The sequence below is a fragment of the Diospyros lotus genome, chromosome 8 (assembly GCF_014633365.1).
Source record: "Diospyros lotus cultivar Yz01 chromosome 8, ASM1463336v1, whole genome shotgun sequence".
NCBI lineage: Eukaryota > Viridiplantae > Streptophyta > Magnoliopsida > Ericales > Ebenaceae > Diospyros > Diospyros lotus.
Genome location: NC_068345.1, coordinates 40405176 through 40422737, shown reverse-complemented (window position 1 = coordinate 40422737; position 17562 = coordinate 40405176). Strand labels below are relative to the sequence as shown.

The following is a 17562-nucleotide window of genomic DNA, read 5'->3' as shown; positions in this document are numbered from 1 at the left end:
TCGGCCTCCTTTGGAATTCTGCGGGCAGCCCAACATGCGATTCTAGACAAGCTCAGGCCAATTAAACAGCCGGCCCATAATGATATTGGGCCGACTGTCAAACTTAGCTCACTTAACAATTTTGGTCAATTCAGTTTAAAAGCTAGCATGGCCTAACTTTTGGCCCGTTAGACAGGCTGGTCCAACGTCCCAATTTCGGCCCTGAAAAAGTTGGGCCGGCAATCCATATTGGGCTAAGTGTTGGGCCCACCTGAAGTTGGGCCGTATTCCATATTGGGCCGACAATGGATTTTGGGCCTCCAATACATATTGGGCCAGGCCAAACTGTCACCCTGTCAAGAGATTGGGTCGACACATTTGGGCCTGAAAAAGTTGGGCCGAAAATCCATATTGGGCTAAGATTCAGATCCATATAAAGATGGGCCATGATCCATATTGGGCTGACAATCAATTTTGGGGCAACTGATGGCCATATTGGGCCGACATTCAGATTTGGCCTACTGAAGTTGGGCTGCCAATAATTAAGAGATTGGGCCGTCAATAGCTTTTGGGCCTGCAGAAGTTCGGCCAACAATCCAAATCAGGCTAAGATTTGAGCCCACATAAACTGGGCCGTAATCCATATTGGGCCAACAATCAATTTTGGGTCGGGGCTCTACTTCAGCCCGGCAAAACTCTCGGCCTGTTAACAGATTGGGCCGGAAAAACTCTTGGGCCAGCATACAATTTTGGGCCTGCAGAAGTTGGGCCAGCGATCCATATTCTTGGGCAAACAATGGCTTTTGGGCCGGCATTCAGGTTTGGGAGCGCCTGAAATTGGGCTTTGAATCCATGTTGCTTCGGACCGGCTTACACATTGGGGGCGGCAATCGTTTTTGAGCCGGCGTCCAGAGTATGGGTTAAACAGTGGACCGATGACGGAATTTAGGGCTACGTACAGTTTTCGTCCGGGACGGCTGACATTCCACTTTGAGTGATCATACCAACAAACAAATTTCTATTGCCGGACTACGTGCAAACTAAGGCTTCAAAAGTGCAATTTAGGCCTCCCAAAGTTTTGCTCATTAAAGTTGGTCTTTTGGGCGGATACTACGGTTGAGCTGGCAAATAATTTCAGATGCAGTTGTTCGGGCTTTGTTAGGCCTGTCTTATTTTTCTGTAGTCTAATTTATGTTCTTTTTCTTTTCCTGCTAGAATGTCCTATTTCTTGTCACCCAACAACAAAGACAATACAAATTTTGTGGATTGTAAACTGGTAAATTGGTAAAATCTCCTGAAAGTTCTCAGCAATGATAACATGCTCAAGCGTGCATGAAAAGTGCCTCAATGAGGATGAGAGTAACCTTCGGTGTTTTTAAGTTTCAGGATATTGCCCTGCTCGTTTGAGATTTCGCCAACTGTAGGTAATTTGGAGAGGTAATCAGTAGAAAATTTTAAACTAAAAAGTTGACATTAAACAAAAGCACCAAAAGTATATATTCCCAATCGCAGGTAAATATACGTCCTTGAAGCTGGGCGAGAGGCAGAATAAGAGAGATGAATTCAAAAGTACCTCAAAATGCATTGTCAAGGCAATAATGAGGTCACAGATAGTGAATCAAACTGAGCTTGCTTTTTGATTCAAATGCATGTATTTTGTCGTTTCCATGCGCATAAAAACATAGTAAATTACAATCACCACTTAGCGTTAAACGAGGAGAAAGAAAGGGCACTAACAGATTTACTTTAAAAGACGATGGAAGGAATGGTGTCCATACCAGCGTATAGACTTACACAAGCTTCATCCATAGCCTCCAAACAAATGCCAAAAAATAAAAATAAAGCTCTTATACAAGAGAAGAGAGTGCAGTTGGAAAGGAAACTGTGCCTCCCCACATCAAATCTCTTCTCTTGCATGCTTAGCATCAACTAAGGGTGTTCTTCCAAAACATTATTCAATTCAACATAAATTTTAAAATGAATTATAGAACAAGAAGATAATGCAACTACATGCAAAGAGATTTGGTAATAGTAATGTAAGAATACAACTGATCAGCTAGACAACATTCAAAAAAGAAAATAACAACAAATTAATTTAAATTAACAAAACAGTCACCTTTGGCAGTCAAATCAGCTATGTCTGACCATGGTTCAGTTTAAACATGAATCGAACCAAAACCATAAACTCTAAACCAAAACCGTTCCTCTAAAAAAAAAGAACTAAAACCATATTTTCAGATTCAATTCAAAAACTAGAATCAAATCTGAAAACTTACTATTTGATTTCAGTTCCTAAAAATTAATAACCGGAATCATGACCAAAACTATAACCAAATTTCGGTTCCAATTCAAACCGTAAAAAAACAAAACAAAAAAAATAAATGTACAACGTTAAAACCGTTACTTTTTTCTTTTAATAATTATAATTTTAAAAAAATTACTTAAAAACTCTATAAATATCACCTCAATTTTATTTTTTTATTCACAAATCAATTCTAAATTCTTACTATTAATTCATTCTCTCAATTTTCATATCAACTCTACAAAGACCACTTCAATTTCATTTTTTGCACTTGTTAATAGCAATTTAATTTTACAATTATTTTTCTCTTAATCTTCTAATTCTATTCAATTTTTTTATCAAAATAAAATTGTCAAGCGACAAAGGCAAGATGAGAAAAATGACAATTTTTGTATAGAGTTTATCAGTAATTTTAAAAAAAAAATTAAAATTATTAAAAGAAAAAATGCCACAGTCAACTTTTTGACCGTTACTTTGTTTTTTAAGTGCAAGTTGCGCAAGGGTAAAAAATTTGATTGTTGCACATTTATATATATATATATATATATATTACAGTTTGAATCGGAATCAGAATCTAATTACGGTTTCAGCTCCGATTGTTTATTTTTAGGAAACAAAAGCGAACCATAAGTCTTCAGTTTTGATTTTTATTTTTTAACCAAAATCAAAAATACAATTTTAGTTTAATTTTTAGAGGAAGATTTCAGTTCGGTTAACGGTCTGAACCACCTTGGTCATCCATACACTCAGTAACGCAATTTAAAAATTAACACGATCACATTCAGGTTATAGTAACAATAAATTAACACAGGAAATCCACAACTGCATGGCAACACAGCAACTTAGGCAAGAGAATAAATTAACAGCTGAAAGCTTGAAACGGCAATAGCAGCAACCAACCCGTAAACAACACGAACACAGCAGCCCGAATGTCCGCAACAATAGATTCTAAAATTTCCTTGTAGTGTAGGCTTAACTGGTTTTAGTGTTATACAGTATCAAGGTAGATTAAATTATTAATATATATATATATAGATATGTAATATATTGGGACTTTTAGAATTCAAGTAGTAATAAAGGATCGGGTTAGTTTGGGTCCACAACAACCCAGACCTGAACTGATGTTGATCAGTTCTAGAAAACCCAAAATTAGGATTGAACCTACCTATGAAAACCAAACCAATCACATTGGTTCAGTTTGATTCTTGGGAGCACCCCTGGCATCAACAATGAAAAAAATTCAGTTCAACTGACTGGAGGACATTGTGGACAATGTCAGCATTACAATGATTACTGGACATGTCACATCCTCCACTCCACCCTCCTTCAAATCACGTTTTAAGCCAATGAACCATCAATGTATGTCACTTTCATTTAAGGCATACCCCTACACCCTGATGGCCTCTGGTGGTTTCTCTCTCTCACTGAGTCCTGAAAAGTGTTGAGAACTGAATATAAGACACTAAAAATTGGAACAGACAAAAACTTTTTATGATATGAGACGGCCAAGGAAGAGGAGAATGCTAAACAAGAAGTCATTGAGGGAGCTTCTCGTGTGGGACAGATAACCTAGCGGAGAAAAGTACACATGGAGAGTAGCAATGTAGGCCCCAAGGATGACAGCTATTGCATTTTGCGGTGAAAAGTTAAGGCTGCGTTCTCTTTACTTTTTAATTTTCAGTTTTCTGTTTTGATAGTCTATTTTTAGAAAATTAAAAACGCATTCTCTTTATCATTTTAAAAAACTATTTCTCAAAACAGAAATTTAGAAAGAACGTTCTCTTTAAAATTTTAAAAATAATTTTTTAATGATATTTTATTTAATAAATTTGATTATTCAGTAAATTAAAAATATTTAATATTTATAAATTATTAAAAAATATCTACATGTTAAAGTTAATGAATTTTGTAATATTTTTTTATTATAATAATAAAATATAAATAAATAAATGTGTTTTGAGTTTTAAGTTTGTTTTGGATGAAAACACTCAAAACAACTTTTTGTTGTTTTGAATTTTCTTTACAATTTTTTTTTTGTTTTCAAAAATGCATTTTTAAAAACAGTAAAGAGAACGTGTTTTCATTATTTTAGAAAATTAAAAACTAAAAATAACTTGAAAACAGCAAAGAAAACGCAGCCTAAAAGATTAAAAATATAAGAACAACAGCTAGTTTGGTAGGCCTTTCATTTTCTGTTTTCAATCACTCTTTAGACAATGGAAATAGAAAATAGTGTTTGGGTGCTCGTTTTTATTTTCAAAAATTTTGAAATTTTTTTCATACTTTTCTTTCACTCCCATCTGATGTCGATGGAATATCACCAGAATATTGCCGCCGGTGATCACCAGCAGTCACCAGAAGGCCCTACTCTGGGAGTTGCCATTGGCTACCAGAGATCTCTAAGGGTTATCTGCTCTGTTATGTATTACCTACAGAACATGTATATACTACCAAGAAAAACAGCAAGAAAGATGCAATTAGATAATGGGCTGCAAATGAACAGAGTCATTCGCTAACAAATTGAAGCTCAACTAAATTAGAGCTCGTTCAAGTTAGTTTATATAGTTAAATAAACCAGCTTGAATGTGATTTAATGGCCAAGCTGAAATTGATCTTTAGCTTGAGATGTTGGTTTCCAGAACTTAAAAAGCCTTGTCATTGTCATGGGCCTAGGGTTTAAGAGGTAATTGGAAGGAATTGGGGGAGTTAGATCAGAAGAAATGGGAGGGAAAAATTAGAAAAGAACATAAATAGAGAGAGAGAGAGAGAGAGGGGGAGATTACGGAGAACCGAGAGAAATGAGAAAAATTGAGAGATGGAAATCAGATTTCATTCAAAATATTCTTCTCTGTCTTGAATGAGATTGGATCACCCTTACATACTGATCTACTAGCTAAGGTTCAGCGTCAATAGGACTGCCAAATATTCAAATTAGTACAATTGAAGGCATTTGTCCTTTAGGTACAAACCACTATAACTACCATACAACTAAAAGAAAATTTCTCAATACAACTAAAAGGAAATTCATCTATTATCTAATTACTACTATGTCCTTGGGTCATGACAATTCCCCCCCTCCCCCCACCCCAAGAGAGAGTTATTGTCCCCAAATACTGCAATTGGGCCCGTTTCTTCACCCAATCCCGACTTTCTCTTCTTCTCTTTCTTTTCCATCCTCTAGCTCTTCTATATATAGTAACCGTTCCCTGCACCAATGGCCTAGGCTAAATTGTTCTCCACACCAGTAGCACAACCCTACCTCTCTCCTTTTTTCCTTCAAAAGAGACTTGGCTCAATTAGGGTTAGTATAAACCCTATGATTTGGACTTCCCTCCAACTGAGAACTGTTTGCGGGATGAATTTCGGTCTAGGGTTGGTGTTTCTTCATAAGGGCTTCCACAGTCATTTCCTATAGTCGCACACTTTCTGTAACATGTTTGATGGACTGTGGTTGAAGCATCTTAACTATAGGTCTCAATTCTTCACTCAAGCCCCTAATGGAACTTAAGACGAAGTACCCTTCCGTTAGGTGGGGATTAAGGATCAACATGAGCGATTTATGTTCCTCAAACTTAAGACAAAGTACCCTGCTACCTTAGTTTGTTGAATTCTTCCACACATCCATCATATTCCAATCTCCAAAACGCTCGCACAAGTCCTCCACAAATTTTGCACATTGACAACCTTCCTTTCCCCGACTCCACTCTTGAAACAAGGCATCTCCAGTATCATTGAGGTAAGCAGTAGCCAAATTGACCTTTTGTTGTTCGGGCACATTATATAAGCTAAACATTCGTTCACAATGCCTCACCCACCATCTTGGATTTTGACTATCAAACAATGGAATCTCTAGTTTCGGCATGGGAAAACCGGGCTGATTAGTGGCAACCAGAGCTCCCCGCCTCCTTTCCAAAGTATTTTCTCCTACCAATGGTAGATCCGCATCAAATTTAAACGATCCCTCATATCGGTGGGTCATTCCATGCCGAGAAGGATTGGCTGTGACCTCTCTCTAGGAGGAAATTTAGGAGAGAGCCTTGTCGGAGTTTGGCTAGTGAACATCATCATAAATTGCTACATCTATTTACGCATTTGATTGCGCAACAGATTGTGTTGATTTCAACTCTCCTCACGCCATCATTCAATTGCTCCTTCTATCCTCCTTTCCACCACCGATGCCTCCAAAGTTCCCATCCGAACCTTTATGTCCGTCATCGTAGCCATGACTTGCTATAACTGCGACTCCATTTGCTTTATCTGAGTGCAGTTAGCCATTATGAAGAGGTCATTAGTGAGATCGCAAGCCAAGGACTTTACTCTGGTCAGATCTAAAACGTCTCTGGAATTGGCTTTGCCTTCCTTACTCGACTACAACAACGCTTCTTGTTTCAATTGCAAAATTTAAATGCGAACTGCCATAAATTAGCCTAGCTTGCCTGTATCTACTTCGCCTATCAACCAACGTAGACTCGCTTGGAACATAGGAATTGGATTCGCTGGACCTCCTTCTAAGTCGCCTTCTTGGATCGCAAAATGCTTTGAAATTGCTTTCCTAAATCACGACCACAATAGCTGAAGTCCGCCAATTCTGTCATGGCTAAGAGAGTTTGCCAGAATCACAGTAGAAACCCACCCGCTTTGCTTCTTCTGTCAATTCCGAACAGGAACGACTAAATTTACAATTGCAAATTGATTGAAGATCGCTTAAACTTGCTAGCTGCCAAGATTGTTGAATCGATGGTAATTTTGAATTCGTCGACTCTGTCGAATTTGCTAGAATCCACACACCTCTGCTCAATCAATTCCACCTGAGAGTAATTGGAATCAACTACCAAAATTGCATGAACCACAACCCAAGAACGACTAATCTGATACCAATTGTCATGGACCTAGGGTTAAAAGGTAATTAGAAGGAATTGGGGGAGTCAAATAAGAAGAAATGGGAGGGAATTAGGGAAAAAAAGAAACAAAGAGAGAGAGATTAGGGAGAACCGAGAGAAAGGGAAGGAAATTGAGAGAGATGAAAATCAGATTTCATTCAAAATATTCTTCCATCTTGAATGAGATTGGACGTGTTATGTTTAGGAGCTCTTAGAAACCGATTCAAGACTTAGGTTTTGCCAATCTCTCTTCACTCCTCACCCAGAAATCAAACCCACAACAAAATAGATAACGGATAATGAAAACAACAAAGAAATTAAAGAGAAGAACAATCAAACCATCCAAGAAGCACAGAATTATCCTGGTTCGAACTGCAAAGTGCAATCCTACATCTAGCCTTCTCTCCAAGACAAATCCACTAGAAACCGAGAGTGATTACAACAGTACAAATGTCCTATACTCCCTCCTGTTACAGCGCTCTCAAGTACAATGAAAATAACCAAAGAGATTTTCACCAGATTGCTCCAAGAATCACTTTTCTCACAATCTTGATCTCTTCTTCCCACAACATTCAGCACACAAGAAGATGACCAGTAGTCTTACAAACAAGAAAAACGGAAAACTCTCACTCTCTTGCTACCCCTTGCCCTCTATTTATAATAATGGGTGGATATCCCAATGAATATTATTAGATATTTACAGTTTAACACCCAAACTATAACTAATTACAGTTTGGATTACAACTTCTATCTAAATTCTTCAAAGAGAACTCTAGCGAACTGCAATCATTTTCTTCTTATACCATATACTTGAGACAACCTTCAACAGGACGAGATTGGATCACCCTTATATATTGATCTGGTAGCCAATGTTTGGAGCCAATAGGGCTGCCAAATATTCAAATTAGTACAGTTGAAGGCATTTGTCCTTTAGATACAAACCACTACAACTACCATACAACTAAAAGGAAATTCCTCAATACAATTAAAAGAAAATTCATCTATTATCTAATTACTACTATGTCATTGGGTCATAATAGTCATCAACATTATTAGCTATTGAAATGTCAATTCAAAATATAAGAGCAATCATAAATTCATTATGATGATATACCAATGAGTTATGCATTTCCATTACAAATGATTAAGTAATTATAGAAACTGTTATTTTTTGCCTCGAGATAGATGATAGGAGATCAGTGCAAACTTTGAAGATTTATCAGTTGGATTTATTTTAGACAGTTAGAGTTTTATTTCTCAAAGTGTAATTGTTGTATCTTTGGAGGTCTAACTGTAATATCCCATATTTGATTAGTTATATGGGGGTTCTGCCTCTTCTATAAATAAGAGGGTAAGGCGGTAGTCTAGAGAGATCCAATATCCTCGGTTGCTATTGTGAGTACATGTTGTTCTAGAAAAAGTGCGGCTTGTGTATGAGTTCTTGGGCTTTCTTGGAGTGAATGAGGGATTGTACTTGAGCGATAGGATTGTATGAGAGCTTAGGTTTTGTACTGATCAATTTCTACTGAATAAAGGCTGCTCGATTGAGGGGTGTTGGACTGTTGGATATAGAGCCAATTCAATTGGTTTGAATCAGGATAAAAGGCTAGGTCTCATGAGGTTTGTGTGTTTCATTTCTTGTTTTGTTCTTGATTAATTTCTGTTCTTTATTATATGTTTGTATTGTGGTGTGTTGGTTGGTGAGTTGTGAGTGATTGTGAGGGGTGTTTAATTGGTTTCTTGGAGGATTACAAGGCTGCCAGTGCTCCCAATTCTAACAGAAACTCATTAGAAACATCTCTTTTCTATTTATATGCCATCAATTCTTTGTAAGTATTTTCCATTTTCCCCCAATTTTTCCATACTCGTTTGAGCTTCAGGTCCTACCAAATGCTCTACAACAGATAAAGCAGCAGGAGCTGCTTGTAGCTTGCGCAGTAGCTTTTTGGCCCTCCTTATTGACTTTTTGTTTTTCAAAGTTTAAACCATAAGTTTTTTCAAGATGCATATTTTAGATTTTCCATGTTTACAGAATTCATAAAATAATATTCAAGCCCAGTAATAGCCTTTAAGGCCATCTACTTATTCATAAGAAACAGCAATGGCAGTTGCTGTGCATCTAGTAGGCACCCTGTTGCTTTCAATTTGAGGCCTCTATCTCAAAACAGTTCCTCAACCTCAAGGCCTTAGGGGTTAGGCTGCTGCAGCAGTCTCTTACAGTTTTTTCTTTTTTTTCTTTTTTCCCTTCTTTCATTTTTGTCTCCCTGTGTGACCGCGTCACCGCATGTATATTCCACAAGCTCTAAACAAATGGATCATTTGAAAATCTAACCCTATTGAGAAACTTTTGTAGCCCAATGGCATTCCTTATGCTAAGCATTGTTCTTGCTACCACAAAATAACAAATAAAATAAGAGTAACTCACTATAGTACCTAATGCAGCACCTGAAAGCAAAAACACAAGACCAAACACAAAAACTAAATTAATTCAACAATCAAGAATACTGTCAATTACATCCTAAAGAACTATCTATAGGAAACTAATAGCTACAAATATTTCCTAATTAGGATTCCTGAATCCCAAACTAATTAGGATTCTAATAGAACCTAATAATTAAAGGATTAACAAAAGAAATCAGGAAACAAAAGAAAATAAGAAATAAAAGGAACTAAAGTACATAATACTAAATTCTAATACCAAATTGGTCTTCTAACTGTCAGAATAGCATAGCTGCTTCTATTGCTGAATTGAAATAACTTTACTAAATGCTGGAATAGACATGAGATTCAAGACCAAATTCAGAGTTTATAATTTCCCTATGGAATGAGCAGAAAATGATGCAATTTTCTTAAATGTCAGCGCAATAGCATGTCTAACTTTGAATAAGATCTCATCATTTTTCATAAAAAATGCAAATTTTTTTTATTAGGATTGATCTAAAGCTCATGAACAACCACGAAGAACACAGATACAACCAGTGGCGGAGCCACATGCAGCCAAGGGTGGGCAACTGCCCACCCTGGATTTTTAAGAAAATTATTATATATAATAATTTAGTATTTTTTATTTTTTTTCATAAATGCCCACCCTGAATGTTTAAAAAATTCTAAATTTTAGATATATTAGTCGATGAAGATAAGGGTGTTGGGTAATTGGCTCTTATTGCCAAAATCCACCGGCCACGATGGTTGGTGGCAATTTCCAATGCATTTACACCCATTGGATTTGGCCAAAAGTTTAAACTTAGATTTATGAAATTTGATTGGTTTTTTGTGTCTGTTGGTCAATAGAAATAAGGGTGTCGAGTGATTGCCTCTAGTCGTCGAAAACCATCGGTCATGGTAGTTGGTGGCGACTACCAGTGCTTTTTTCAGTATTGGCTGAAAATTAAAAATAAGATATATGAAAATTTGACCCACTTTTCTTTTGTGTATGTTAATCTGCCTTGACCATTTCTTTAACTATGTTTTAATTAAAAGGATTAATTTTTTTATTTTTTGTTACAAATTTATCAATTACATATTTAAAACTATGGCAGAAAACATATTTTCTATCATGAAATTTGTCAAGATTCAACTACGTAATTGAATTGGAGATCAACGATTGAATGACAGTTTGTCATAAAGTTTATCAAGATTCAGCTGCACAATCAAATTGAAAATTAATTATTGAACGACAACTTAGTTGTGTATATTAAAAAATAGATATTTAATAAAATTAATAATAATATTATTATGCGACGTTATTAAAATATAAAATACGTCGATTGTGTTATTTATTGATATATATTTTTTAATATTATATTATTTTTAATTTGTTATATTATTTAATTTTAGACAAAATTTAGAGTTTAATTTTTGCCCACCTACCTAAAATTTCTGGCTCCGCCACTGGATACAACCAGTGAGACCCAAAATACAAACATCTGGACATCAGAGCAGAAAACTCACACATTTAACAGAGAAAATGCCAAAAACAGCCCCTGCAAAAAACTCCTAGGTACAAACCAAAACAGAGAAGAATGCTCAAGAACTCAAACCACCAAATCAAGAACTCTCATACCAGACCAATTCCCAGCACAACCAGTTATGTTCACAAATAAAAGAAGAATAAAAAGAACATTGAAAGTTGAACACGATCAATTTCTCCAAATTGAATTTCAAATCGCATGAATTCATCAGCACGAGAGCTAGAGGAATCCAAGCTGATCAATCGTGTCAATAAATATTTAATCCCACATAGCATGAATCATACTCAAATAATTATTCATCAGGCAAAATTATACTCCGACTTAGGCAACAGGAATTTGAAACAACACAGGTATGATTGACTAAAATAAAAAAACAAATATATAATGAGAACAAGTATTTAGAATCCCGAATCCGAAAACAGACCTTTGTCAATTGACTTATCGCATTGAAAATTCCGTCGCAACGCGCCAAGCTTAAGAAAACCTCCATTCGCCGTTTCAGATCCACAACTGCAGGCATCCTGCAGGATGGCTGCAGTTCTGAGTATCTGAAACCTCATTGATACCTCTTTAACACACCATGTCAAACGACTCCTCCGCACCTCTATTCCTCGCTTCCGCCTCTTAGAAGGCCCGTCGCCTGTCATTTTCTACGGATCGGAGCCGCATGAGGCCGGATTTGACTCGCGAAATTGAGGCAAACGGTGAGGTGATTTGAGGGACCTCTCTGTCGATCCGAGCATTCCGCGCCAACTTTGACCATTCGAGGTCTAATGCTTTAAGGCTCCGGGCATCGGTAGAAAGGCATGAAGATAGAGGCGGCGGAAGAGGAGTCAACCTATCTGAAAGCGGTGAGGAAATGACGGTACAGAGTTTGACATTAGGGTTTCGGAGGTTCAATCCGGAGTTTCGAGAGGTGTTCCCTGGGCCGAGAATATAGGGCGGGTAAATTTAATATAGACTTATTTAATTTTGAAATGATAATTATTTATTTTTTAAATTTTAAATTATTATTATTTATTTACTAAACTTTATTTAACGTCAATCATCAATCACTCGTTATAACTCTATCAAATCTTACAAACGAAAAATAACCACGTGGTTAATGAAATTTGACATGACAAAGAAAAAATTAACATACACTCACTAAACTTTAAAAATATGATTATTTACTCACTGAACTTTGAATTATTACTATTTACTCACTAAATTTTGCTTAACGTCAATCATCTATCACTCATTATATTACTATATAATCTTGAAATACGCATTACATCACCATCTAATCTTGAAACATATTTAAAGTTTTTTATATGCATTTGAGATTACTTATTTCTCAAACTAGAAGATAAAAACTAAATCAATTATTCAATTAAAAATGCTATTGATGCAAATTAGAAGACAAAAAAAGGTCTGTTTAAATTTTTTACCTCCATTACAAATAATGAAATTCACAAAAATGTATTCAATAATAAGACCAAAAACTAAAAATTGATTACAAAAATCGTAACTTTTAGTTTGTAACGGAGGTAAAAAATCTAAACAAGTGATGTAACAAGCATTTTTCTTTTGCAATAATATGCCTATTATTACAAATAATCTCAGATACATACGAGAAGCTTTTAATATGTTTTAAGATCAGATAGTGATGTAACGAGTGTTTTAAAATCAGACAGTAATGTAATAGGTGATGGATGGTTAACGATGAACAAAGTTCAGTAAATAAGTAATTACAATTTTAAAGTTCAGCGAATATATGTTAAATTTACTCTTATCACGTTGAATTTCGTTAGCTATGTGTGTATTTTTTGTTTGTAAAATCTAACGGAATTATAATGAGTGATGGATGGTTGACGTTGAGTAAAATTCAGTGAGTAAGTAATAACAATTTAAAATTTAGTAAATAAATAATTATAATTTTAAAGTTTAATAAGTGTATATTAATTTGTCGGATTGGGTTTTTCAAATTCGAATTTGTGACGTAGGGCGGCGGTCATTTGATTCCCCCCAATCACAGTTAAAATATTCTTTTGCCAATTTAGGGTTACACCCTTCGGAATGAAGGATTCGCTTCCTTTTGTTGGGTCGGGCAGGTCGGAGTCCTTCAACCTGAATTCGAAAAGTATATAGGGAACGTGATATGCAGGCCTGTGGAGTGGCCTGACTAAATAGGTCTGCATATCATTATTCATCATATACGCAAGTAATCGGCACCCTGTTGCTTTCCATCTGAGGTTTGTGTGACCACATGTATCTTCCACAAGTTCTAAAGAAATGGATCTCTTGAAAACCTAACCTAATAACTATTGAAATTTATGGTTGGTGTGGGAAAGTCTAGTATTTAAACTTTCTAATTCTCAATGTTAATTGTTATTTAGAGCTCCTAGTATGGTCCTTATGATCTCTTGCTATTTTTTATGAAGTTAAGAGGTGAAGAGGTAAATAATATTATGGCTAACGTCTAATAAAAATTTTATTTAATTTTTTCGATGTCATATGATTTTTGTAAATTTTAAAAATGGTTGCCAATCACAAATATTCAAGTAGGTAAGATGTCAATTAAGAAGTAGATAAAAAATATGTTTAAATGAGAGTTTTTAATTGCGTTATTTATCTTAAAAAAGAATTAATCTTGAAATTATACAAACTCATAAAAAAAGGTTAACATAATATATTTTGAAAAAATTGTAAATATAATTTGGAATTATTTTTAATTGAGATTTAATTATTTTTATGTTATATATTTTCACATTTAATTCATGTTAAAGTAAAATTAATTTACACGAGAGAAATTAGATTAATTAATAAAAAAATTTGAAAAAGTTACGAAGCCTTCGGTCATCCAACAATAACCCACCTACTGTAAAGCTACATTTCAACTTGATCTGTTTAATGTTGGATTAATTAAAAGTCAAAATTGCACTATGACCAATGAACTACATACATAATTCACAGTAACTATGGACCAAAACACAAAATTCGTCATCTTTGGATGAACTATCTACCAATGATCAGACTGACAGTGATTTCGTTTGAGGATGCCACTGGCAGGGTATGGTTGCCTTGCCACGCATCAATCTCACCAGAGCTCCTCACTGAAGTGAAGGTGGGGGCTCTAGGCATGGGCAGTGTTGCAGTTTCACTCTCCAGCATCAACAATACATTTGACATGTTTGGCCTATCAAACCCCGAGTCCTGCACGCACAGAAGTGCTATATGTATGCATCTCAACACTTCACTTTCGCGACACGATCTGACGATGCTGGGATCGATGAGCTCCATTGCTCGGCCGTCGTCCCACAGATCCCAAGTCTGAAAACATTCCAAGAGATGTGTTGAGAAAACACGAAAATGGAAGCTGGAAACAGAGTAAACTGTGGAATGTTAAGAGACTTACGTAGTCGACGATGTTTGAGTGTTCGGGTGAGCGAAAACTACTGTTCCTTTTGCCGCTTATGATCTCCAGTAGCAGTACTCCAAAGCTATAGACATCAGATTTCATAGAAAATACACCTTCCCTTGCATACTCGGGAGCCATGTAGCCACTACATTTACCAAGAATGATGAAATATGGAGTTAAGAAATTGTTGATGTGGCTAAAGTTATCGTCATATTTCATTTGGAAGAGAGGATTTAACTCACTATGTGCCAACGACCCGGCTTGTACTTGCTTCAATTTCATTTTTTCCAAAGATTTTGGCCATGCCAAAGTCAGAAATTTTCGGGTTCATCTCTTCATCCAACAAAATGTTGCTAGCTTTTAAATCCCTATGGATTATTTTAAATCTTGAGTCTCGATGAAGATAAATGAGGCCTCGTGCGATTCCCTCAATTATCTTGAACCGCTTGCTCCAGTCTAATTGTTCTCGTTTAGTTGGATCTGCCATATATGGTTTGCCTAGTTAGAAGATTAATTGGCAAGGCACAAATGGAAATCAGACTCAAGAGTCACAAGAACTTACCAAAAAGAAATGAATCCAAGCTTTTATTGGGCATGTATTCATAAATCAACATCCTTTCTTCGCCTTCAATGCAGCAGCCCAGAAGCCGAACAAGATTTATGTGTTGCAATTTTGCAATTAGTGTAATCTCATTCTTGAACTCTTCCAGACCCTGTCCAGACTTTCTTGAAAGCCTCTTTACGGCTATCTCTTCTTCCCCCGGCAGCTTCCCCTGAAAACGAAATAAGAACATCACCTCAGTACACTGCAACAACCTCGACTTGCAGCTCTGATCAGCAGTTCCTTATATCAAATAACTAATTCACCTTATAGACCGGGCCAAACCCTCCTTTCCCAAGCATGTTTTGGTCGGAGAAGTTGTTTGTAGCAGCAGCTACAACACTGAAGCTGACAAGCGATAATTCGGGTCCTCTCCCCTGCTGCCCTTCGACTCCAAGCTCGCAAGATCCTGAACAGTCTGTCGACAATTCTTTACTTCTGGGAAACGGTAGTTTTGATTGATGCTTCTTACACCATGTGTGTGAGAATGCTGCACGCAAAAGGACCAAGTGTAGAAACAAACATTATATATAGGAAGAGTCGAGCAAAGAAAACAAGCAATCTTTCATGAGCTAAATTTGGAAGACTACCTTTAACTTTTAACTTTGTTCTGAACCTCCACAACAGCCAAATTGATACACTGATGAGGAATATCCCGATCACCGTGATAATAATTATCACAAGCTTGGAGATTTTGGAATTGTCATCTGTGTTTGAGGAAGAGAATGTAAAGAGTGATTCCATATGGGGTTACCAAAGTTTAAATTTCCAAATGAACAATCCCACTAAATCCTTGTGGGCTTAGTTAACCGCTTATTATGGGGGATATTCAAATTTAAAGATAAAAAAACTAGTGATATTGACACTTAAAACTCAATAAGTGATACTTTATGATCGACACCTAAGTACAAGAAGAAAAGCAAGGCACAATTAATGTTCAGGGGAGGTAGAAAGACCCTATCAATCAACAAGAAAGAAGAAAGCCATACCTAACTCGGATTTAGCAAGGCGAACGTAAAGATCATCTCCACCATCATCAAAATGCTCGATGTCTTTCAGATCATCACTCCACACAATGCAGCTGATTCCATCAACAAACGCATATGCAAGGCAAGAGCAGTTCTTCAAGCACTTCTCTCCACAGTCATTCTGGTCCGTCGCCTCCATTGAGCTGGCAAAGTCCGGCAGCTTCACCCCTTCAATCTTCCGAAACCCGTCTTCTTCCAACCCACTCGCAGAGCTGTTCCCACACTGCAACTCTGTCTTCCTAACGCATCCACCCGACCAATTTCCACTCTCCCATTGTTCACTGTACTTGGGCTCAAACCCTTGAATACAATCGCATTTGGCAGAGGAGTCGTCCTCCACACTGCAAATCCCAAAAGCCCCACATTTGTTATAAAACCCGCATTCATCGTTGGGCTGCAACTGCAAAGCCTTCCATTGATCCGTAGCTCCGTTCCACTGCAGCTGCTCCTCGTACCCATCCCATCGAATCCGAAACCTCAGAAGATCCGAACTGTTCGACGGAGTATACGTGAAATACAAGGTGCCATTTTCGCCATCATAAAGCTTGAAGCCGTACAAATATATAGACATCATGGTGGGAATACCGGTGAATATCAGTCCATTCCAGTAGCCGCTTCTCCACCGTCGATTCTGCCCGTCCCAAATCACTATCTGCGGCGATCCCCGTGGATCGACGCCCATCGAATATCGCCCGGGAGAAGGATCGTCGGAGCTGCTCCACGAAGTGAAAACACGTTTCTCTTCGCCCTGGGTTTTCATAAAAACTCGCATGTCCGGCAGGAATGTATCTGTGGGATCGTCGAAGCTCTGCCATATGGCCCCGTGAGCGCCACCGACACTCTCCCTGCTGGAGAGAATAAGGTTGCCGGTGTCCATCAGAACCGCGACGAAATTGTTCGATGCCGACGAGGAATTGCTCGACCAGATTGAGGTCCCATTTCCGTCTAAAACGACCAGGCTACCCTTTTTATCCAGCGTGAAAGCTGCGTTTCCGCCGGAGACAGGGTGGTCTCTGTTGGCAACCCATACGACTGACGGTCCGGGGATTTCGTAGTACCATATTCCGAGATATCGGTCCGATGAATTCGCCGGACTGAAGAAACCGAGTTCAAATATTTGGCCGGCGGAGATGATGGTTTCGCCGCCTGAAATCGATTGGCCCTGCGTGATGTTGTTGGCTGCCCAACAGATCGAAGAGAAAGAGCAGAAGAAAAACCAAATAAACGTAATTATACGGGTTTTGGAACTGAAATCCATTTCAGAAGCTGAAGAATGGCAAAAAAAAACTTTCCCGGGAGATGGATTTAGTATAAAGGAGGGGGCGCGTTGTTTCTCATTTTCTCTGTGTTCAAAGGGAAGAAAAGAACCTTCGAATCCATGGCACCCGCATGTTGGACGGA

At 37.2% G+C, this 17562-nt stretch overlaps 1 protein-coding gene across 1 annotated transcript; it reads right to left on the bottom strand.

The window, feature by feature from the left end:
* Positions 1–13970: 13970 nt before the first annotated feature.
* On the bottom strand, positions 13971–17562 carry LOC127807359 (G-type lectin S-receptor-like serine/threonine-protein kinase B120). The gene is made up of 7 exons (XM_052345137.1): positions 16123–17562; positions 15724–15840; positions 15400–15623; positions 15095–15305; positions 14775–15012; positions 14530–14677; positions 13971–14444 (listed from the first exon to the last, which is right to left on the bottom strand). The coding sequence occupies exons 1-7, from the start codon at positions 17417–17419 to the stop codon at positions 14130–14132; spliced, it is 2550 nt and encodes an 849-aa protein (XP_052201097.1). The 5' UTR covers positions 17420–17562; the 3' UTR covers positions 13971–14129.

Coding starts and splice junctions, on each gene's coding strand:
- LOC127807359 (XM_052345137.1), bottom strand. CDS start 17,419: ATGGATTTCAGTTCCAAAACCCGTATAATTACGTTTATTTGGTTTTTC. Junction 15,624..15,723: donor AACAAAGTTAAAAGTTAAAG/GTAGTCTTCCAA, acceptor TTTTGCGTGCAG/CATTCTCACACACATGGTGT. Junction 14,678..14,774: donor AGCCGGGTCGTTGGCACATA/GTGAGTTAAATC, acceptor TGGTAAATGTAG/TGGCTACATGGCTCCCGAGT.